The following is a 25,580-nucleotide window of genomic DNA, read 5'->3' as shown; positions in this document are numbered from 1 at the left end:
CGATGAAGGGGGAAAAAATGTGTTGGTAATGGTTCGGTTAGATTATCCTTTCAGGATTATATAAAAAGGGATAAATAGGAAAAGAAAGCTAAATTGTTGGGAAATTAGACTATGTGAAAAATATTTGATATTTGGAATGTAATGTGATGATATAGGTATGTTATCTGTATTGATTTGAAAAAAAAAAATATTTTGCATTGTATAAATTCACTTTTCCACATCCAAAATGTAATCGTTATATGTAAACAAGTTTGTAAATCCCAGGCCCTGAAGATGATCTCAATAAAGATCGAAACGTTGGCACGATAAAGAAAATGTTTTTCTGAAACCTACATCACACCAGACCGCATCTCACGATTTCTAAATAAATATCGATTAACGGTCACTAATCACCACACATTTCTACTGTATGCCGTTTGCCAGTTCCTTGATACTATGCTTCGTAGTTGTATAGTTTGCATTGTAGCAAAAAAGTCAAAAACAATCGATCGGGTTGGCGAAATCAATTAATAGTTACACATGGTCCGGAGATTGGTTGTGTCTGAGAACCAATGCCCGTTGGCATCACTAAGCGGAGCATCAACATGGCTATTTTGGGTGAGCAGGAAATATCCATATCGCACTGGGCTTTGAGGTATGTGAGAACTGCACACTAAACCAAACAATTTTCCTAGCGTGAAATCAGCCATAGGTACAGCCAGTGATGGTCACGGAATCAGCTTAAATAAGAAAAGAACAAAATATTACACAACATACATTCAAAACCAGAAAGGACAAAAAATAATTAGCTACAATTGGCCTAACTGAAAAAGTCATGTTCTAGTAAAAATATGAGGTCTAGTACGAAAGAAGACAGACAGACATTCAACAGTACTTAAACTCCTAAATAAATTTAGACACAGAAAGAACGACAGAAATAAAATACAAAATCGCTATATCATGAAATAGACACATCTATCAAGATTTTTACCATTTTGCCACTCATCAGTGACAAAATGAGACCAATATCATCAGCTATGATCAATATGATTACTCATATTTATAGTTTTGCCATCTGCTTTGCTTTAAAATTTCTTGTCGATGCCTTGAACAAAAAGCAAGTTTATGTTGTTTATCGTTTGTTAATCGTACCAAACACATTAATAATTAATTTTTATTGATACAGAATCTTTAAAAAAAAGTAACCTTTCATGTTTTTATACATAAAACTTTTGTTTTGTATAACCGCCTGGTAAAGTTTTCATTCAAAAGTGAATTCGCTACTCACGGTGGCCTTAAACAGCAAGATCACATGAAGGAAGGGCGATCTCGAAAGATCCGCAGTTACTCATCGGTCACAGCTCATCAACAGGGAGAAAAACCTTCTCAGGAGTGGTGTGAGAACCCGGGAGAAAGAAAACAATCTGAGTCTGATCCAAAATTGCTGAAATTACTTCTATCAACGTGAATTAGTTCAAATTACTGTTCTGCTTCATTAAAAATGTCCTAGTTATGTAGAAAATTAGCTAATTCTTTTGATTACTTACTTGTTACTTACGTGTTACTTCTTTATCGAAGGGAATAAATATTTTGGGTTAATACAATATGAAAAAAGTCTAGGTTCTATTAACCGTCATCCCCCAAGGGAGCTGAAATCTCCTGTAAAAGCCCTGAGAAGGATGTTAACCAAGATCGCTCCGAAGAGAGCTATGGACTCCCGGAGCCGTACCCTTTCATGTATTTGTGTAATTGATCGCTTGTTGACCATGTTTGATTCGAAACCCTCACCGTAAATCTACGCTATTCATACCGGCTGCCCACGCCGACTCAAAACATCCGAACACGCACGCAGCCAATTCTTGTCATGTTTTAAAAAATTACACCTTCTGAATTATGCGCCTTTCTCGCGACTTTTACCCCGGTCCCACGGTTGTTTTCCCCTGGGAATATGAAAATTTTTAACAGCTGGGCAATAAATAATTCCATCTAGGAGAAAGACTGCGGCTGTCCAGGTTAGAAGGTATTTTTTACGTTTAAAAATCAACATTTCTAATTATCTGACTTCATGTAATACTTGAATCTAAAGCAAAAATATTACTAATGTTGTTTATAATTATCGAGTTATAGGGGGAGGAGCTGTTTGAGTAGAAAATTCGTATATGCATGAACCAAAAAGTCAGTGTGTTACCTGAAAACGTGAGATTAACAGAAGTTTCATTCACCTGTAGAGTATTAATCATGCAGTTAAGCAAAGAACTTGTTAGTGAACTTTAAAGGGAGAGAAGGTTAAGGGTGTTTTGAAAGGGTGAGCTCTTGAGGATGGCCCGTCATGTGACGACCCAGGCTTATCACAAGAAGGGCTGGGAAAAATCAACGGCGGCTAGGGGGACCTGGCTTGATACCCTTTTTCCAACAATGCCCACCCTTTAAAGGGGAGGAATCTATGTCGATAAGCCTCCAGACCCTCCTTCGTGCTTCCTGTACACAAAAGGGTTTTCAATCCAGACTACACCCGCTAGACTGCATCGTGCATCCCCTCGATGGACGTCAGCATCAACTGCCTAATAGAATTTATCTGCTACGGTATTTATTGATAAAATTTCCCCCTTTTCCTTACTACGCTGCTTAACTATCTTACCTAGTATTTCGTAGACGCCTGAGGGAGAAAGTATTGGATATCTACCCTCCAAATCCGGCGCTACCAGGGATAGTTGCGCGTAAAGGATTTGATGGATAAAAAATAGTCTAATAATTCGTTTGATAATTAAATTTATTAATTCACAATTTATGACATAAATACGGAAACTAAAATCTGGCCAGAAATAGCTATATAGACATAAGTGGATATGCAGAATGACAATGTTGAGAAGAAAATTACTAAGGACGTTCGTACGCCTTGTTCTCAATGACAGGGAAGATCAAACGAGAAGTTGGTGCTTATCTGGGAGCTTGAGATTGGAGTCTGGGAGCCACTCGCCGACGGGTCGGAAACCAGAGAGCAACTGACTGAAGACAGCTGATGTACGTTCGTGCGTACAGGTCGAAAGCCAGGGAACGACTCACTGAAGTCAGCTGATGTACGTTCTTGCGTACAGGTTGAAACCCAGGCAGTGATTGGCTGAAGACAGGTGATGTACGTTCGTGCGTACAGGTTGAACCCAGGCAGTGATTGGCAGAAGACAGCTGTTGTACGTTCGTGCGTACAGGTTGAACCCAGGCAGTGATTGGCAGAAGACAGCTGTTGTACGTTCCTGCGTACAGGTTGAAACCCAGGCAGTGATTGGCTGAAGACAGCTGTTGTACGTTCCTGCGTACAGGTTGAGAACCAGGAAGTGACTCACTCTTTTTGGACGTCTTGCTGAAAATTGACCTGTTTCTCCCTCCAGCGTCTTGATCCTAACAAATTTTCCTTTTTCACGATTTTTCAAAATGATAAATTTAAGATAACAAATGACGATTACTTAATTAACTATTAATAAATAAAAATGTTTACATTGGCATAAACACCTACTGTTCCTATAATTGATATAACAGTCGCTTTTTTTTTTCTTCAGATGGTTAGTTACGATCACTTTAGAAAATGAACGGCGGTGAACGTACCTAAAAAAGACCCAATACTGATTTCCCTCATTTTGATTGGACTAACTTTTAACCTGTTCTGTTGATGATGGATATTGGTCTGCGAGTCGGTGAACCGGCATAGGCTCACTTATTACGCCAGTTTTCACTCCCAGGTTTATTGAATTACTGAAACGGTTTCAGCATTGCTCCATGTACAATGTGAAACCGTCTGTTCTTTGTACAAAGCGTTCATTATCATTAGGTCCGACGGTTGTCGCTAGGTGCGTTTGCGGTAGGATGCGTGGTCATGGTGTTCATTGATATGTTTTTTGTTTTTAGATATTAGCCATATAGTCAGAGTATGTGTCGTAAAGCTGCAAAAGCTCATTTTGTGTTTTTATGGGTGGTAGGATTGTGAGTTTATGATGTCACTTGCAATGACTTCCCTCATTCTGATTGGTCTATCTTTTAACCTCTTCTGTAGTGTTGATGATGTGTTGGTCTGTGAGTCGGTGAACACATGGTGAACCGGCATAGGCTCACTTATTACGCCAGTTTTCACTCCCATGTTTATTCAATTAAAGAAACGGTTTCAGCATTGCACCATCTATAATGTGGAACGTCTGTTCTGTGTACAAAGCGTTTATTATCATTGGGTCCGACGGTTGTCGCTAGGGGCGTTTGCGGTAGGATGCGTGGTCATGGTGTTCATTGGTAGGTTTTTGTTTTTTAATTTACCGGTTAGATATTAGCCATAGAGTCAGTCAGAGTGTCGTAGTGCTGACATTTTGTGTTTTTATGGGTGGTAGGATTGTGAGTTTATGATGTCACTTGCAATAACTTCCCTCATTCTGATTGGACTATCTTTTAACCTGTTCTGTTGTGTTGATGATGGATATTGGTCTGTGAGTCGGTGAACACATGGGGAACCGGCTAGGCTCGCTTATTACGCCAGTTTTCACTACCAGGTTTGTTGAATTAAAGAAACGGTTTCAGCATTGCGCCATGTACAATGTGGAACTGTCTGTTCTTTGTACAAAGCGTTTATTATCATTGGGTCCGACGGTTATCGCTAGGGGCGTTTGCGGTAGCTGCATGGTCATGGTGTTCATTGATATGTTTTTTTTTGTTTTTAGATATTAGCCATAGATTCAGAGTATGTGTCATAAAGCTGCATAATGCTGAAATTTTTTGCTTTTTGTAGGTGGTAGAATTGTGAATTTATGGCACTTGCAGAGGCTTTTCTGTATATTTGGAATTTGATTTTATTTTTAGTTCTGGTGAGTGTGCAACAACTTGATGCTGTTGATTTCACTTTCTATGTTTTGTGATGTTTTTTTGTGTATTGCGTTTCAAAATGTGCATCAATTTCTGCTGCCCCGAGCATGTCCATCCGGTGTGCTATTATCAAGAGACCGAAAAAAAGGCATAAAACTAAAAAATATTAATTGATGCTATTTATTTCGTTTGAGAAAACATGCAGACACTCACTGATAATATGAAACAACTAAGCATTCAATGAGCAAGATAAATTCGCAAACGAACATTAACATATAATGAGATTGAATAGGAAAATTTCAACTTAATATTCGGTAAAGTCGCTGGCAAATCGGTCGCAAACGTTAACCGTAATTCCTAACTCCCGGTTTATAATGAATAGGTCCGGTATCGCCGATCGGATAATGAGTACCATGCGGAAACGGTTCTTGTAAAAAAGAACAAGTAAATTGCCTTACTGTCTAAGTAAGACTGTATTTATTCTGATTTTATCGAAAGCACATAGGGTCAATAGAATAGCTACGCTGGGCGGATGGGTGTTCGCCTGCGGATCGTCTTCGAAAATAGGGATGGCAACGAGGAGTAACATGTATTTTGCCAAAGCTGTACTTTCTCAGAAAATTGATAAAAGTCGGATAGGAGAACTAGAAGACCGTGGTTTGAACTAATGATGCGAATGAGAAAAGAGGACATACGTTTTCAGAGGATTTTAAGTCCTCATGGAGAGAGGGATAACGTTAAAAAAGTTACCAAGCAACATTTACAACAGTATAAGCATTTTGGTTTAACAAAACATTTAGATAATTATTTCCGTCAAAAACATCAGTCAAAATCATTTTTTACTAAAAATATATTTTTTACAGGTTACGAATGGATCGGATGGCGGAACGATAGCTTTGGCATACCAGGAAGGCCTGTAGAGATAGTCTTCGAGTTTGACACATTGAGGAACTTTTCCGCCATGTACATCCACATGAACAACGCCTACACGAAAGAAGTACAGGTAATAAAAAATTATTAGTCAATGCCGTTTGGTTGCAACTCAGAGGATCAAGAATGATCTCGGACCCCATGGGATTTGGATTTTTTTCTTAGTGTTGTAAATGATTTTTATCCACAATCCTGAAAAGAGATTATGTCAGAGTTAATAACGTGAAAGTCAAATTATAGATTTAAAAAGCCTTATGCACCCCACGCTGGCGAAGGCCCGCATTGGTGGGCGGTATTGTCGTCCCGGTTTTTCCTTGACATGCACAATAGCTTAAATCTAATATTAAAATATTCCTTGATGTCTAATTAACATTTTCTTTTAAAAACGCAATGAGTTTTAGAACAAATCAACTTTTAGAAAAAAGGCATTCGGATTGGTCGTAGCCTACCTGCCCTATTTTGTGTACTTACTCTTGTTCCAACAAAATTGTTATTATTAAAATTTTTCTTCTAAGGTACAGCTTTTTTTAGTAAAATTCCATCCTTTTAACGGACGGTTACGTGGTGTCGCAGGAACAGAATAAGGCTCAGGAATGGCAGGTATTCTCAAGTTAGACCTTCGACCACTCAGTAAGACATCCACTTCGCCGAAGAAAAAAGCTATTATGGTCCTATCGTGATACGGACACAATTGATGAAGTGGCCAAAGAAAGAAAAAAAAATCATTTCATCGTCTACAATTTTGTACGAAGTTCTTAATTGAAAAAGGAGGAAAATTAATAAGATACTTAAGGGGCGTCGGTGGCGGCAACGGTTTAGGCGTTGACACGGCGCTCATCGCAGTAAGGTAAAGGTCCCGGGTTCGAATCCAGCGGCTATGCATTCGAACCCGACATACTTACAAATGGGCTTTTTTTCAAAAACACCGGCACCCCGAGGGTTGATATGACCTCTGCTGTTGCGAACCCTCGTAAAAAAAAACCCTAATCTATAAAACCCTAATCCCTAATCCCTAACCATCCCTAAGAGATACTTAAGAAAATGAAAAGTAATATAACATTTACATTACTTCGAGTTTACTATTTATTTACGTTTTTATTTCCTTATATTGTACTTGTAAGTTTTCGAGTTTTATTTTAATTTCCCGCAATTTTTGTAGTTACCCATTAAAATCTTACATAAAAATGTGCTTGTGAAATTGTGACAAAGTTAGTTTATCCTAATTACTGCGATTCGCGACGTGAAAATGAAAAAACTCCAATGAAGATGACAAAAAAAGATTGACGGCCAAACTGCCGTCCGCGAGAGAGGATGAGGTTAAGGCCGAAGTCAAAGTCTCTGACATCTGGATCAATCAGAGCGCGCAAAAAAACGTTCATTCGTGATATATCTGAACAAATTGAGGCAGGGGTGAAATGACTCAATTCCATTGACAATTAACTGCAAAATTGACACTTTTTTCTGAGCTTCTTGCTGACTTTGATCTTGGCATTATACTCCGGGATATATATATATATACATGAGGATGAACTTACAGTACCATTTAAGGTTATAAATGATGATTTGTTTTGACGAGCGCTAATTTGGATTAGAAAGGGATGAGAATAATCCAGAATTATCTGAAGCTTTTTAGTTTAATTTCCCGGATATTCTGAAAAAAACTAAACAAACTGTATTCGTATGGTCTTCTATCAAATGTCTTGATTAGATGTAGATGTTATTTTCAGGGTATAGTATGCTGCGTCCTTTAAGAGCTATTGTATCCCCCTACTCTGCCTAAAGCACATCGGTGAGTCCTATTTTGTCAAGAAACTTGATTAATAGGCCCGGTTTCAGTGGTTGAACTTCTTCTATGGTAACATTATACATCCCAAAACACTTCCTCCTGCGGGCAAGTGTATCTCCGCAGTTAGTTAGTAGATGTGATGGTGTTTCCTCTGCCTCTTTGCAGAATCTGCACGTGCCATCTTGGATTATTCCAATTTTCTTTAAGTGACCATTTAACTTGCAGTGTCATGTTAGGAATCATATTAGGATTAGCAGTTTGTTCCGGCTTCCCCTGATACATTCTATAATTTCTTTTCTACCAAAATTGGTTCGGAGATTCTTGGCTTGTCTGTGCCCAATTCCACAGTTCCTTCATTTATGTCCTTCTGTCTGAGATACTTGTTAATAGTGTGGATTCCTATGCCGCAGAAGAGTTCAAGCCCTGTCAGCGGTGTAGTAGCCCCTTGCCTTGCAAGGGTGTCCGCTTTCTCGTTGCCTCCTACTCCCCAGAGGCTAACTTTGTTCTGATTACCTAATATATTTAATTTGGTTTTGCAGTTCAGTACCATCCTTGAACTAATGATATTTGAGCTTAGTGCTTTGATGGCTGCTTGCTTATCTGACATAATAGCTATCTAGTTTTTGTACCCTTTACTCAGGTTGAGTTGGTTGAGCCTTTCGATTGCGTGAAATTATTCTGGTGCATTTTCCCATGGGTTCTGAGTATTTGGTTCCAGGTCTAAATACTCCTGCCCTCGTAGCTTCTTGTGCTCTAGATCCATCTGTGTTCCAAAGGATGGTGCCATACTTAAAAGAGGTGTTTCCCTCTTGTTCCCATTCTTTTTTGGTACCTAGATTTATTTGGAAGTTTTGATTCAAGTCAAACATCCTGTTTTTGTCATCTCTCGGCCCTTGAGTATCGGATGGTCTTTCTATAGTTTGTTGCTGTCTCTCCATTTTAGTTTTAATGTCATCAAATAAACAAAACCTCTCCCGTTCTGGTTCGCACTGGTTCGCTCATCCCCAATCGACCTTATCCTTCCGCAACTTACAACCCATACCTTCGAAAGATCCTTTCTGATCCGAGCCCCTAAACTCTGGAACTACCTTCCTATTTCTATTCGTCACGCTGCCTCCTTTTCCTCCTTTAAATCCCACCTGTATAATCACCTCCTCTCCCTCCAAGCAGAGACCTCACGTTAACATTTGTTATTTTTGTTTAATATTCTCGTGATTTTTTCTTCTGTCCTGCCTTATTGGTATACATTGTGCCAAGATTTCTATCTTTTTTTTTTTACTTTTAACTTCATATAAGGAACTTCTTTTATTTATTTCAAGTAAATTTTTCTTAGGGGACACCACTCCCAGAATAAAGTTATTTTTCTTCTTCTTCTTCTCCTTAATGGTGTCTCATAAGTCATAATGTAAACAATTATATGAATTGTGTGGTGATTAGTGACCGTTAGTCGATAATTATTCAGATATCGTGAGATGCGGTCTGGTGTGACGTAGGTTTCAGAAAAACTTTTTCTTTATCGTGCCAACGTTTCGATCTTTATTGAGATCATCTTCAGAGCTCTAAGTGTTTGTTTTCTGCGTAATAGTGGCATTCTTGTGTGTCGTGTTGAGAGTACCGACACGACACACAAGAATGACAACTACGCAGAAAACAAACACTTTGAGCCCTGAAGATGATCTCAATAAAGATCGAAACGTTGGCACGATAAAGAAATTTTTTTTCTGAAACCTACATCACACCAGACCGCATCTCACGATATCTGAATAATACATGAATTGTATGAGCAAAATGTTTCAATGCGCAAAGATTTTTTTAATAATGTACAATAATAAACTAGTTGTAATTAGCAGCCGAGCAATATTTACACGCCACTTTCGAAATGGGCCTATTCAATAAAAAGAAACATCAAGTGTTATGGATTGAAAATAATTAAATCTTTCACAGTTTCACGGTGCCGCAGTTATTAGTTAAAAAATGAGATAATCATGTTTAAATATCTCGAGATCAGCGCGAATTTCTAACGTTCGGCTTTCTTATCCTTTCACCTCAATAAAACCCGGATCGGCGAGGCCGGTAATCATACAATTAAGTCGGATTTTGACTAGCTATTACCTTCGCCCTTATATGTACTTCATCCGTCCCGGTTTCGAATCGTGAAATAAACTTTACGCGCTTATTTTAAGCGGGGATTTTAATTGGACTGTGCTGTTAATTATCGACAGACTGGCCGTCGGGACATTATTTTAAAGTCAGATTTAATCATTTTAATGAGATATTCGTTGGAAAATCTTCTCAGTCAAAGTTAAAATAAACGTTGTTTTAAAATCACTGCGGAATTGTATCAGATTATCTTTCAAAAACATATGAAAAGAAATGTCAGGACTCAGATAATCTTAATTTTCTAACCTGTCTCTTATATTGACGATTCTAACGATTTGAAATATTAAATTCACTAGTTTCGTGGTCCGCTTGACCAATTAATATCTTTCAATTAATTAAGGTTTTTAGTTGTGATAAAAAAGTCAGTGTCACGAGCGGGATTCGAACCCACGATCTTCGGCTAGATACGACGCTGCTCTACCACTTGAGCTATCGTGACCTCGATCTACTCGGACACTAACTTCCGATCTCAACCCCACCTTTTGAATTTTGAATTGAATTTGAAAAATGGCAAAAAGAGGGAAAATTCAAAAGTTGAGTTGAGATGGGAAGTTAGTGTCCGGGTGGATCAAGGTCACGATAACTCAAGTGGTAGAGCAGCGGCATATCAAGCCGAAGATCGTGGGTTCGAATCCCGCTCGTGACTAACTTTTTACTAACTAAAAACCTTAATTAATGGAAAGATTTGAAATATGTTAGTAAATTTATTTTTTAAGGTACAGAGATTTTCAAACCGTCATCTCGGTACTTTGTCTGGTTTACTGCTTTTACAAATATTCTATAGTAATTAGTTGTAGGCCTGATTGTAGACCAAAAAGTAATGTTTAGATAGTTCGTTAGATTTCATGACGTTTTCTATCATAAAAATAGAATTTTAATTTAATCTATCAACCAGGAAATTAACATTGAAATTATAGTTGATAGCTGAGCTAAATAGTTTTACGATTTAAAACTACATTGGTTTTTGCCTAAAAATTAAGTTTGCAAGGTGAAAATGGGATAAAAAAGTGAAATAACGTCTGACTTAAAAATTTAGTCATAAATTTGTTTTCCAGGCACATAAACACACATCCCAAGCACATTGAGAACTACACAGATGCAAAATCATTCAGACAGATCAATTTAACATCCTTTTTATCCAAAACACTCCAAAGGCTAATTGAAGAACGTTTAAGGGGCACGTATTTTAAAAAAAAACCTTCATAAATACCAACCAGCCTACCAGGAAGGAAAATCCTGTGAATCAGCACTACACAAAAGAACGATACAAATAAGAGGGTTCATTGAACAACCAAGAAATAACATTAGGAACTTTTCTTGACATTGAAGGAGCATTTGATAACACTCCTTTTGAAGCAATGGTGACATCACTGAAAAATTGACGAACTGATAAAACTTGGTGCGGATGAATAGTATCAATCCTAAAAAGCAGAAAAGTGCAACCCTCCGTGATATACGAAAAGCTTTTGAGGAACGTGGTAGTGGATGGCCTAATATGAAAACTAAATAAAAGCGGAATCTATACCCAAGGCTACAAAAGTTTTAGTTTTAGCCTGTTCCTTGTTTGACAAGCTACTGCTTTAGCTTTTGAAAACAGCCGCTTACTTGGCGCTGATGTTGCTGGCACTGTAAGTAATTTAATGGTTAGGAAACCTTCTTAGATCTTCTGGTTAGGAAAACAGTTCTTATTTCCTTACAAATTTCAGTCGGGTCCTGATTGAGGGTTGTGACATTCGATGAAAAATATCAGGTCAGCTCATCAGACCCCTAGATTTGTATGCTACTGCTTTAAGGCAGAAGCACACTTACCCGATGCTACGCCATGCGACGCTACCCGATGCTACCCGACGAAAATCCAAACTCCGATTTTCCATAAGGTTGCATTACCCGATGCTATGCCACGGTAAACTACCCGACGCTCTGCGATCCCCACTGTCCAGATTTTCGTCGGGTCGCATCGAGTACAGTCGAAGACAAAAGAACCGGACACTCATATTTTTATTCAAACTACATGTATTATTGTCGTTATATTAATTACAACATACTTATTTTAATATAAACCAAATTAACTGTGATTAAAAATTAATTAGTTTTTATTTAAAAAATTAATTTTAATGGTTTGGTAGAAAATTAATCAAAACACCGGAATACGATTTTTTGATATAATGAATTTAACTAACAATTTATTGTACTCGCTTCGGCGGTACATATACTAAAATTGGAACAATTTATTACACGGTTTTGCTCATAAAATTTAATTAACAATTTATTTCATAGTTTTGCTCGTAAAATTACACCATTTTGTAATGTCGGGTAGCATCAGAACAGGACACTCATATTTTTTGTAGTTTATTTCAAACTAAGTACATGTAATTTTGTCGTTATATTAATTACAACATGTTATTTTAATGTAAACCAAATTAAACGAGATCAAAAATGCATAAGTTTTTATAAACATTGTTTAATTATGATGGTTAGGAGTAACTTTATTTAAAACAATTAAGTTTAACAAACAATTTATTAGATGGTTGTGCTCATAAAATTTAACTAACAATTTATTACAAGGTTTTGCTCAAAATTGTGCATTAAGAACAAAAGATGCGTTGCGATTGTGATAGTGATTATTGTGATACACTCTGTGTGACTGTATGCTGCGTATGCTTGAGTCAGATAGATGTGCACACCCCACCAAAACGTGGCAAGGCGTCGGGTAGCATCGGGTAGCGTCGCATGGCGTAGCATCGGGTAAGTGTGTTCCTGGCTTTATGGTGTGTCCACAAAGCCAAGTCATAACTTGTTAGGTTAGGTTGTATAGGTTCATTACAATCCGAATCAGATTTGTTTTGCTCCACAATCTGCCTTATTTGTTTAAATAATCTGAAATTCGGAAGAGTATCTTCCAAATAAAGATTTATAAATCTCGGATCTAACAGGCAAGAGGATAAAAGGAGAAAATTTTCCTCCATATGACAGAACTGCGCTGACGTTCCATCAATAATTGTTTTTCTCACTTCTTCCGCCTCTTTACTGGTCGTTTTTAAACAAATTAAAATTTTCACACTGGGAATAACTTTATCCAATGTAACATACTGTTCGCTACTTAATTCCACTGTCATCCGTTCTAAACATTTCAGCTGGAAGGTACAATAAGCCAAAATGTTGGAGTGCTTGGGCGGACAAACCGGCTTCATAGTATCCATCATCATCATCTCTACCTCCAACTCTATCTTTATCTGTCTATGAATCTCAATCTCTATAACCTCCATATCTCTTCCCATGTTCAATTTTTTCATTGTTTAGTGGTTCGTGGTTCACGTTAGTTATACTGTTTTTAGACTGTCCATTGTAGATTTATGGTATTTTGTATCTGGGTGGATGATTTGCGACACGTGTAGATTAATGTTGGTTTTCTGAGCATGAAGATTTGCCATTTTCATTTTTCTCTTCCTTCCGATACTTTTTGACCCTAAAATGGGCGCCATATTTTTTATAACAGTAAAACCGTTTTCCCAATTATGTACTGATTTTGTTTTTTGTATATACCCAATTTTGAATATTTTAATTGGTATGAAATTTCTTAGATGGTGAAATCTACTTCCTTCGGAATTAGAAAGGAAAAAACGCCTACCGCTCCGAGATAAATATTCAATTAAAATGCCGACTGTTTAACCTTAATCTTTCATTTACAAAACGGCGTAAATTTCAGTTAAAAGCTTGTTTTTTTTTCAATTCCTTTATCCCTGGAAAGGAAGACGTGGACATTTTCAGATTGTTTAAATCCTATAGCCGAACGGAAACAGGTGTCCAGGGGAATAAATAAAATGAGGATGGCCGATCCGGTCCATCGGAAACGAGTCGGATCGTAAATTACGTCCAGCCGATCCCTTTGAAACGACCTCGGTTCTTCTGTTCCTCAAACCCACCAACGACGTATTTACGTCCTCGGAGCACAGGTTAAGACGCTAATAAGGAGAACAAATCCGATCGACCGACCAAGAGACCATTGTTCAATGGAAAAGCGTCGGATTACAGCCTGACATCGCATGTCAAATAAATAATAGCGAATGGTCTTCGAAGTATGAAGATGGGGAATTTCTAAACAAATAGCTTTCGAGAGAAATTCAAACCGATATGAACAAAAATTGCTGATCTTTCTTTCGTTTTAAAATCCTACGCGAGAATAAAACTCAAAAATAAAATTTGAAAACCTAGTTGTTTTTACTTAGTACTACTAGCCGTTTCTTTAAGGTAAAAGTTCCTGAAATCTCTAACTTTATACTGTTACAATATTAACATTTTTAATAATAACTTTCACCTTCTTGCGGTTTTTTACATGTTTTGGTAATTTTTACAAAATATTTACGGTTGTAAACTAAAGAGGTCCAAACGATTTACATAAACCTACCCATTATGATAAGTTTTTAGAAAATTTGTAATTTTTTTAAAGCATCCAACTTATGTCTGAAGTTCTTACACGTCGTTAAAAGCATCCATACATGTTTTGACATATCAAATGAAAGTTGCGTTCATTCCATGAACGGAATGAATTGCCTGTCAGTCTTTATTGATGAGGATATTAAATTAAACTTCGAGGCAGGTTAATTTCAAATAACCACGGGAAAAAATGCTAGAAATTTTCCAAGACGGAATCCGACATTGATTGCAGAGCAGAGCTTGTCGCTAAAATTAAATCATTCCGTACTTTCATTATGGAAAAGGAACCTCGAGGGGTCGGTGGCCGCAACGGTTTAGGCGTTGACACGGCGCTCATCACTGTAAGGTGAAGGTCTCGGGTTCGAATTCAGCGGCCCTGCATTCGAACTGGCCATAGTTACAAATGTTTTTTTTTTCTTTCTAAAACACCGACACCCCGAGGGTTGATATAACCTCTGCTGTTGCGAAACAACAAAAGAAAACTACTACTATTTTTCAAATCGATCACGATACCTCAAGTGGTAGCGCAGCGGCGTATCGAGCCGAAGGTCGTGGGTTCGAATCCCACTCGTGACACTGACGTTTTTATCTCAACTAAAAACCTTAATTAATTGAAAGAAATTAATTGGTCAATTCGACGACGAAAACTATTGAATTTAATAAGTTAAAATGAAGTATATCTTCACTAAAGCTCTCCGTGGCCACTTCATTTGTGGAATCAAATAGATTACACGACATTTGAAAAATGGCAAAAAGGAGGGAGAATTCAAAAGGTGAGGTTGAGATGGCAAGTTATGTCCGAGTCGATCGAGGTCACTTTAGCTCAAGTGGTAGAGCAGCGGCGTATTTAGCCGAAGGTCGTGGGTTCGAATCCCGCTCGTGACACTGATTTTTTTTATCATGGCTCATTAATAAAAGCTCTTAAACGTCGAACTAAGCGAGAAAAACGCCAAATACTTATTCTTCTATTTTATCTTTTATTAATCCTTTATTTAGGATAACTACTAGTTAGCCTTTTATTACCCCTTAGGTCGTATTTTTTCCTAAACTATGAAGATGACTACGACAAATAAGTACGCCAACTTTTAAAACATTTCACTTTTGAATGGTCTACATTGAACAAAAAAATTAACCACGCAAGAATTATTATCGTCAAGAATTATTTCTATTTGTTTTAAAGCAGATTGCACATTCAGGTCATGAGGAAAAGTCGAACTTTCGTACAAGGCCGTAAATTGCACTACAAATAATAAATTAATTAAAAAGTTAAACAAAAATAGGTTTTTAGTTGAGATAGAAAAGTCATTGTCACGAGCGGGATTCGAACCCACGGCCTTCGGCAAGATACGCGCTGCTCTACCACTTGAGCTATCGTGATCTCGATCCACTCGGATATAACTTGCCATCTCAACCCCACCTTTTAAATTTTCCCTCCTTTTTGTCATTTTTAACTAACTAAAAACCTTAATTATTTGAAAGATATTATTGGTCAAGCGGACCACGAAAACTAGTGAATTTAATATAATTGAAGACGCTATTTACCGACTTCAGTAAGTTTGGGCGAAATAGTGCCACTAAACTTCTTAGTTCAATCTTCCTTACAGACTTGTTTACTGTGTTTTCCTAAACTTGCTTACTTGTTTCATAACCCTGTGGAATATCGCTCAGAACGGCCTTTTCAAACGATTCTATAAATTTTTATAATTACATTTTTTTTAACGAGGGTTCGCAACATGAGAGGTCATATAAATCCTCAGGGTGCCGGTGTTTTTGAACAAAAGCCCATTTGTAAATATGTTCGAATGCAGGGCCGCTGGGATTCGAACCCCGGACCTTTACCTTACGGTGATTACAGTTTACAAATAAACTCACAGTCACACACTACCTTTACACCACTAAAAACACTTCATAACAAAAACGAAAACGTTCAGAAGAACAAAACATCGCAACCAACACCAGGAAAAAACAAAAAACCAACAACGCACAAATAATAACCGACAATGGAAATAACCACCACCAAGACCGACCAAAGAGCACGGAGACCACGCCCCCTAACGCAACGCCCCCAGCGACAAGTTACGAACGCAATATTATATAAACCCTACTCAGACTAAATGACAGACAGTTTTTCACTGAAGATGGCGTAATGCCGAAACGTGTTTGAACAACTCAAACAAAAAACCCGCGGGTGAAGACAGACCCCTGTGCTGGTTCAATATGAGTTCGCCAACTCGCAGACCAAACCCCATCATCTACTAAAAGCCCATTTGTAAATATGTTCGTATGCAGGGCCGCTGGGATTCGAACCCGGGACCTTTACCTTACAGTGATGAGCGCCGTGTCACGCCTAAACCGTTGCGGCCACCAACGCCCCATTATATTCTATTTCTTAAAATGGCTTATGGTCAAGCCAGGATTTTAATATAAAATTAGTAGGAATATGCTCATTGTCATGTCAAAAAATAGTACAGCTTTTACTTTTTTGAAACAATCCTGCCTTTCGTCGAACTTATTTTACTAACAAGCAATTCAAATTCAATCACTAATCTAATCTAATCTAAATTTGTAGTATACGAATCCAAATAAATCGAAAATTGGTGCACTTATTATGAAAACTTGATGAAACCCGTATCAATTCCGTGGGACAACCTGCCAGTGTCCGATATGGCACCGGGGAAACAAATGCTGACATGTTTATTAACAACTGGTCCCTTTTTCTTTTGTAGATAATTGAAGAGTTAAATTTTACTGAACATTTCATAGGCAAACAATTCCCTTTCAATCCGACCAAAAGTGTTGCGTGAGATTCTTTGGGCCTGCTATTAGGAGAAGTTTGAAGGAGGTTCATTCGGCTTTCCCCTTGATCGCTACGAAGCTGTTATAAAGAAACCACTTAACCGGTCGCTAATATTCTAAAAGATCTAATCTAGGCTCTTTGAAGAAAAATTACAAACTGAAATGATATGTTTTGAATTTCTGCTGTTTGACGGTATGTCCCAAAGCAATGAAACAACCTCAAGCATCCCATCTCTCGAGAAACAGCTTTTACAAGAACAAATTCCCCCATTACACTGTCCAATCTGCATATTTCATAAAAACAAAAAAATCACAACATTTCAACTATTGGGTTGTCCGGAAAATAATGCAGGATTTTAAGTTTTCATTAAAAAAAATCTATATAAAATATTCTGTTTACGTTTACAGGATNTAAATAAGTTACCAACACGTTGGGAGAAATGTATTGAGAGTATGGGAAATTATTTTGATTAAAGAACATTGCTTTAAAGTAACTAGTTTCTTTTTTTTGTTTAATACCAAAATCCTGCATTATTTTCCGGACAACCCAATAATTATTTTTATCAGTTAGGAAGATTGTAAAGAAATAAAAGGGGCTTGCTCAAAACAATACCCTTTTACGCCAGGGCATTGCGTTCCGTCTACAAAAAGTTATGCTTGTAGAGGACAGGAGGATTAAATAATTCTGCGAAGTCTGGTCCAATTCGTTTGATCAATTAGTGAGAAAATAAAAATAAAATAATAAAAAATATGTTTTGGGTGGGGTAAATTATTTTAGCAGATAGATCAAGACTCAGAATTTGATCAATTAATGATCTTTATCGTCTGTTCTGTTCCTCTGAGTACGATTGATGATCATGATTTTTGTATTGACTTGACATCACCAAGATATCACATATAAAATCATCACCATAAAAGAAAAAAATCACAACGTTTCAACCATTTAATTTTTTTCTGTCAGGAAGATTTTAAGGAAAAAAGGGGCTTGCTCAAAACAATAGCCTTTTTACGCCAGGGCGTTGCGTTCCGTCTACAAAAAGTTATGCTTGTAGAGGTCAGGAGGATTAAATAATTCTGCGAAGTCAGGTCCAATTCGTTTGAACAATTAGGGAGAAAATAATAATAAAATAATAAAAGAAATATATTTTGGGTGGGGTAAATTCTTTTAGCAGATAGTTCAAGGATCAAAATTTGATCAATTAAGGATATTAATGTCTCTTCTATTACTCTGAGTACGATTGATGATCAAGAATTTTGTATTGAATTGATCGCCTATCGCGTCATCTTCAGTGAGGAGAAGCCGAAACGCAAAACCAAGATATCACATATTGATCATCATAAAATCATCACCATAAAAGCAAAAAATCACAATGTTTGAACCAATTATTTTTTTCTGTCAGGAAGACTTTAATGAAAAAAAGGGGCTTGCTCAAAACAATAGCCTTTTTACGACAGGGCGTTGCGTTCCATCTACAAAAAGTTATTCTTGTAGAGGCCAGGAAGATTAAATAATTCTGCGAAGTCAGGTCCAATTGGTTTGAACAATTAGGGAGAAAATAATAAAAGAAATATGTTTTGGGTGGGGTAAATTCTTATAGCAGATAGATCAAGGCTCAGAATTTGATCAATTAATGATATTTATCGTCTGTGCTATTACTCTGAGTACGATTGAAGATCAAGATTTTTGTATTGAATTGATCGACTATCACGTCATCTTCAGCGAGGAGAAGTCGAAACGCAAAACCAAGATATCACATATTGATCACCATAAAATCATCACCATAAAAGCAAAAAATCACACCGTTTCAACCAATTATTTTCTACACAATTGATCATCACTATTTGTGTATTGAATTGATCGACAATCACATCATCTTCAGCGAGGAAAAGCCGAAACGCAAACATGATCAGTTCAACATATGTCCATCGACTCGCAGATTAAAAACCTCCACCTATTAAAAATTTATAAATGTATGCAGTCGTTCCTCTTCTTAAGAAGCCTTTGGTTCATTTATCATCAAAATTTACTTATACGAATTCACTTAATTTTTTTTTTTTTTTTTTTTAAGCAAAAATTTAGCGGAGGAGCTTCATGGCCGAAAGTTCCACCTGTCATCAGTTATAAGTGCATTAAGAAGGCATTAGTGCCGCCGAAGCCCCGGGCCGCCGTGGCTTCACACTTAAGCTCGGTGATTATAAGGCGGTCGGGATAAGCTACTTGCCGCGGGTACCTCGTAAAGCCATCTTTCATCGTTGATCTGCTCAGTTTCGCCACATTTCTTTACCCCTGGAGCAACAGCAATCAGCGGCGATTTTCCTCTATTTGGACCCCAGAAATTGATAGATTGACTACGAATAGGGCATTCTCGGCATCTTTATGAGGGATCTGTCGTTTTAAATCAAGTCGGAGGATAAACGCCTACTCGTTCTTTTGAATTTTTATAACTAATGTCCTTCTTCCTTTCTTTTTCCATATGTTCTATGATGTTTAATTGTCTTATTCAAACGGTTTTTAAATTACTTCGTTACGACTTAACTTTGTGTTAACATCGGTTCTATAAATTAATGACCGGATCCGATTATTAACTAGATCACTCCTACAATCAATTTCTGACTACACATCAATCACTCACGCGTTTTCCAGTTATTCACTTTCTAACTCATAACACCTCGTTCGTTTAATCAATCACGGAATTAATAAGTTATTGACATTCTTAATCACTCGCTTATCATTCACTTACCGGCATGCCCTTGGTATTCGTATTCAACCACCGAACATTTACTATATCAATTAATTACTAACGGTCATTCAAATAAATCACAGACATTCACATTTTAAATTAATACATCAATTATAATATCAAACACTCACAGACACACCTCGCTCACACCCTCCAGTGAATCACTTACTCCTTCCTTGACCAATAAATCAATTCTGATCTGAATGACAAGTATAAGTAGAATAATTATTAAATTCACTAGTTTTCGTGGTTGGCTTGACCAAATAATATTTTTCAATTAATTAATCTGTATTTAAAGTTTTGGTTGAGATAAAAAGGGAGTGTCATGAGCGGGATTCGTACCCACGACCTTCGGCTAAATACGCGGCTGCTCTACCACTTGAGCTATCGTGACCTCGATCCACTCGGACACTAACTTCCCATCTCAACCTCACCTTTTCAATTGTCCTTCCTTTTTGCCATTTTTCAAGTGTCGTGTAATCTATTTGATTCTCGGCGACAAACGAAGTGGCCTCGGAGAGCTTTACTGAAGATATACTTCATTTAACTTAGTTAATTCAATAGTTTTCGTGGTCCTCTTGACTAAATAATATCTTTCAGTCAATTAATCTCTATTTAAGGTATTGGTATTCTCGGGACAAATGAAATGGCCAGGGAGAGCTTTAAGGCAGAAACACACTTACCCATGCTACGCCATGCGAAGTTACCCGATGCTACTCGACGCCTTGCCACGATTTGGTGGGGTGTGCACATCTATCCGACGCAAGCACACGTCGCGTACAGTCCACAGCGTTTATCACAATAATCACTATCACAATCGCAACGCATCTTTTGTTCTTAATGCACTATTTTGAGCAAAACCTTGTAATAAATTGTTAGTTAAATTTTATGAGCACAACCATCTAATAAATTGTTTGTTAAACTTAATTGTTTTACAATTAATTAAGGTTTTTAGTTGAGATAAAATTAATAATTAATTAATTGTGATATATTAATTGGTCAAGCGGACCACGAAATTAGTGAATTTAATTGTTTTAAATAAAGTTATTCCTAACCATCATAATTAAACAATGTTTATCAAAACATGCATTTTTTATCTCGTTTAATTTGGTTTACATTAAAATAACATGTTGTAATTAATATGACAAAATTACGTGTACTTAGATTGAAATAAACTACAAAAAATATGGGTGTTCTGTTCTGATGCTACCCGATATTACAAAATGGTGTAATTTTACGAGCAAAACTATGAAATAAATTGTTAATTAAATTTTATGAGCAAAACCGTGTAATAAATTGTTAGTTAAATTCATTATATCAAAAAATTATATTCTGGTGTTTTGATTGATTTTCTACCAAACCATTAAAATTATTTTTTTTAATAAAAATTAATGAATTTTTGATTTCGGTTAATTTGGTTTATATTAAAATAACATGTTGTAATTAATATAACAACAAAACTACATATACATAGTTTGAAATAAACTAAAAAAATTTCAGTGTCCTTTTCTGACGCTACTCGATGAATGGTGAAATGGTATGAGCAAAACCATGAAATAAATTATAAGTTAAATTTTATGAGCAAAACAATGAAACAAATTGTTAGTTAAATTCATTATATCAAAAAATGATTTTCTGGTGTTTTGATTGATTTTCTACCAAGCCATTAAATTTTTTTAAAAATAAAAAATAATGAATTTTTGATTTCGGTTCATTTGGTTTATATTAAAATAAGCATGTTGTAATTAATATAACGACTATAATACATGTAGTTTGAATAAAAATATGAATGTCAGGTTCTTTTGTCTTCGACTGTACTCGATGCGACCCGACGAAAATCTGGACAGTGGGGATGGCGTAGCGTAGAGTAGGGTAGCGTGGCATCGGGTAGATGTGCACGGGGGTAATGCAACCTTATGGAAAATCGGAGTTTGGATTTGCGTCGGGTAGCATCGGGTAGCGTCGCATGGCGTAGCATCGGGTAAGTGTGTTTCTGGCTTTAGTGAAGAATACATCATTTTCCTTATTACATTTCATTAGTTTTCGTTATCTTTTATATTTTATCTACTTCAGTTGTCGCCGAGAATCAAATAGATTTCACGACATTTGAAAGATGGCAAAAAGGAGAGAAAATTCAAAACGTGGGGTTGAGATGAGAATTTAGTGCCCTAGTGGATCGAGGTCACGATACTTCAAGTGGTAGAGCAGCGGCGTATCTAGCCAAAGATCGTAGTTTTCAATTATAGTTTTGTTTCCTTTTTAAACGAAGGTTCGCAACAGCAGAGGTTATATCAATCCTCGGAGTGTTGATATAATTATTGTTTTCCCGAAACGTACCAAAATTTCAAAAAATGGTGTAGAAACCATGGCATAGAAATATAAAACACCATAAATAAAAGAAAAAATTAACCAATTTGCAGAAAAGTTTAAATTTTACAATTCATTCTAAACTACCATTAAATAAACTATCAGCTCAAGTTAAACTACAGAGAGCAGGCAATAATGCGTTCAATGAACAGCAAATAAATTTATTTTTGAGTTTGTCTATCAAAAATGAGGCCGAGAATCAAATAGATTACACGACATTTGAAAAATGGCAAAAAGGAGTGAAAATTCAAAAGATGGGGTTGAGATAGGAAGTTAGTGCCCGAGTGGATCGAGGTCACGATAGCTCAAGTGGCAGAGCAGCGGGGTATTTAGCTCAAGGTCATGGGTTCGAATCCCGCTTGTGACACTGACTTTTTTATCTGAACCAATACCTTAAATACAGTATAATTATATTTATATCAAACACTGATAACCCACTCACACCCTTCAGATTTTCACTTATTCCTCCATTGATCAATCAATCTAATTTTTACAAATCATTTACTCAGACCTCATAATTATTCTTAAAAACACAATTAACTAATAAATTATTGGCATTTTCAAAAATCATGTAAGATCGTGATCAGTGTTTATGTATCATTCTATTTATCTACTTCTATATATCTATCAATTCGTCTATCTTGACAAAGTGTTTATCCTTCTTCTGACCCATTTAATCTATCATTTCGGCATGAATAACACTCTCATTTTAACAATCCTTCATTATCATGTCACTCACACATGATTTACTCACTTAAATAATGGCATATCCTGATTACACAATCAATCAAAATCCGATCATGTCCTATTAAACAATATAACCTTTCCATTGTTTCCCTGCCGTGTTAGGACAGATCTTTTACGAGCACCAATAATTACAACGCACTTTACCTTTTGAAAGCGCTTAAAGATGTAGATATCACCCAACGATAATCAAAAATCCGCTTGATACCAATGAATCTCGTTAAGCAACTCTTACAAGTACAAATTCAGACATTCGATAAATAAGAAATATAAACTACACGCACGTAGGACGCAACATTGCGGGAGAACAACTTTGAAGGAAACACGTTGTACCGAAGAGGAAGACGTCAAACGAGAATTTATCTGCACGACCGTCTCTCTTTGTTCCTGACTCGTTTACAAATTGCCCATTTGACAGAAGACAAATGACGTAATTACCTTCGTCTTATATCTGAAACATGCCAATTTTATGGTTTTATATATTATTCAATATTTTCCTCATGATTTTTAGATGATTCATTGAAGAAAGAACGAAGGGGTTTCTAATGGTCTGGCAATTAAAGGATTAAAGATAAAGAGAAAAATTCATTCTTTCCGCCCACCACTGCCGTCGGGTCGATGGGGATGGTATTAAACAAACATAACATAGTACCTACGTGGAAAGTGATCGATCGGTTTTTACCTGTTTTATTACCTCCCTGACGGTCCGTAAACCGTCTTTATCGCTATCCTTCTTTAGGGCTATGATACATAGCGATTTTAACCGAAGCGTTTACCGAGTCGGCGGGTCATTTATTTCTTGAACCTGAGAGTGGGACATGACAGACGGTGCGGTGCGTATTTGCGTGGCCGTTTTGAAAGCATATTTCCTGGAATGGTTTTGGAGCATTCCATCAGCCGTGCCAGACGTATCTCTTTTGCGTAAAGCCGGGAAGACACTTACCCGATGCTACGCCATGCGACGCTACCCGACGCCTTTCCACGTTTTGGTGGGGTGCGCACATCTATCCGACGCAAGCACACGTTGCGTACAGTCCACAGCGTTTATCACAATAATCACTATCACAATCGCAACGCATCTTTTGTTCTTAATGCACTATTTTGAGCAAAACCTTGTAATAAATTGTTAGTTAAATTTTATGAGCACAACCATCTAATAAATTGTTTCTTAAACTTATTTGTTTTAAACAAACATATTAAATTCACTAGTGTCGTGGTCCGCGTGGACAATTAATATCTTTCAATTAATTAAGCTTTTTAGTTGAGATAAAAAAGTCAGTGTGGGGATTCGAACCCACGATCTTCGGCTAGATACTCAGCTGCTCTACCACTTGACCTATCGTGACTTCGATCAACTCGGACACTAACTTGCCTTCTCAACCCCACCTTTTGAATTTTCCCTCCTTATTTCCAGTTTTGAAAATGGAAATATTAATTGGTCAAGCGGACCACGAAAACTAGTGGAGTTAAATTTGGTGTCAGAAAATCTATTTACATGGCAGAATTGATGAAAAAATTATTTATGAGGAAATTATGCATTGTGTTAATCTTGAATGGCAAAAAAGAGGGAAAATTCAAAAGGTGGGGTTCAGATGGGAAGTTAATGTCCGAGTGGATCGAGGTCACGTTAGCTCAAGTGGTAGAGCAGCGGCGTATCTAGCCGAAGATCTTGGGTTCGAATCCCGCTCGTGACACCAACTTTATCTCGACTAAAAACCTTAATTAATTGAAAGGTTTTAAATAATGTTATTCCTAACTATCATAATTAAATAATGTTTATAAAAACTTACGATTTTTTGATCTCGTTTAATTTGATTTACATTAAAATAACATGTTGTAATTACTATAACGACAAAATTACATGTACTTAGTTTGAAATAAACTACAAAAAATATGAGTGTCCTCTTCTGGTGCTACCCGACATTAGAAAATGGTGTAATTTTACGAGCAAACCGCGAAATAAACTGTTAGTTAAATTTTATGAGCAAAACCGTGTAATAAATTGTTAGTTAAATTCATTATATGAAAAAATGTTATTCTGGTGTTTTGATTCATTTTCTACCAAGTAATTAAAAAAAATTTTAAAATAAAAACTAATAAATTTTTGATCTCGGTTAATTTGGTTTATATTAAAATAAGAATGTTGTAATTAATATAACGGCAAAACTACATTTACATAGTTTGAAATAAATTACAAAAATATGAGTGTCCTTTTCTGACGCTACTCGACGAAAATGGTGAATTGGTATGAGCAAAACCATGAAATAAATTATTAGTTAAATTTTATGAGCAAAACCATGAAACAAATTGTTAGTTAAATTTTATGAGCAAAACCGTGTAATAAATTGTTCCAATTTTAGTATATTACGCCAATAAATTGTTAGTTAAATTCATTATATCAAAAAATCCTATTCCGGTGTTTTGATTAATTTTCTACCAGTTTATATTAATATAAGCATGTTGTAATTATTATAACGACAATAATACATGTAGTTTGCATAAAAATATGAGTGTCCGGTTCTTTTGTCTTCGACTGTACTCGATGCGACCCGACGAAAATCTGGGCAGTGGGGATGGTAGAGCGTCGGGTAGGTTAGCGTGGCATAGCATCGGGTAGACGTGCACGGGGGTAATACAACCTTATGGAAAATCGGAGTTTGGATTTGCGTCGGGTAGCATCGGGTAGCGTCGCATGGCGTAGCATTGGGTGTGTTCCCGGCTTAAAGGAGGAACACCAATGCAACGCTAAGCGACGCAACCCGAAGCCACCCGACGCACAAAGAATGATACACAAATCAGTATCA

At 36.7% G+C, this 25,580-nt stretch overlaps 1 protein-coding gene across 7 annotated transcripts in view; it reads left to right on the top strand.

The window, feature by feature from the left end:
* LOC106663267 (discoidin domain-containing receptor 2-like) overlaps nucleotides 1–25,580 on the top strand; it is a 312,738-nt gene that overhangs the window by 254,124 nt on the left and 33,034 nt on the right. For all 7 annotated transcript variants that reach the window (XM_014387974.1, XM_014388013.1, XM_014388005.1 and 4 more), the window contains exon 6: nucleotides 5,682–5,821. In XM_014387974.1, coding sequence (XP_014243460.1) covers nucleotides 5,682–5,821 — 140 coding nt within the window. The remainder of the gene's footprint in view (nucleotides 1–5,681; nucleotides 5,822–25,580) is intronic.

The sequence above is a fragment of the Cimex lectularius genome, unplaced genomic scaffold (assembly GCF_000648675.2).
Source record: "Cimex lectularius strain Harlan isolate CLEC.00 unplaced genomic scaffold, Clec_2.1 scaffold80, whole genome shotgun sequence".
NCBI classification, from domain to species: Eukaryota; Metazoa; Arthropoda; class Insecta; order Hemiptera; family Cimicidae; genus Cimex; species Cimex lectularius.
This window is presented reverse-complemented; position numbering and strand designations above follow the sequence as displayed.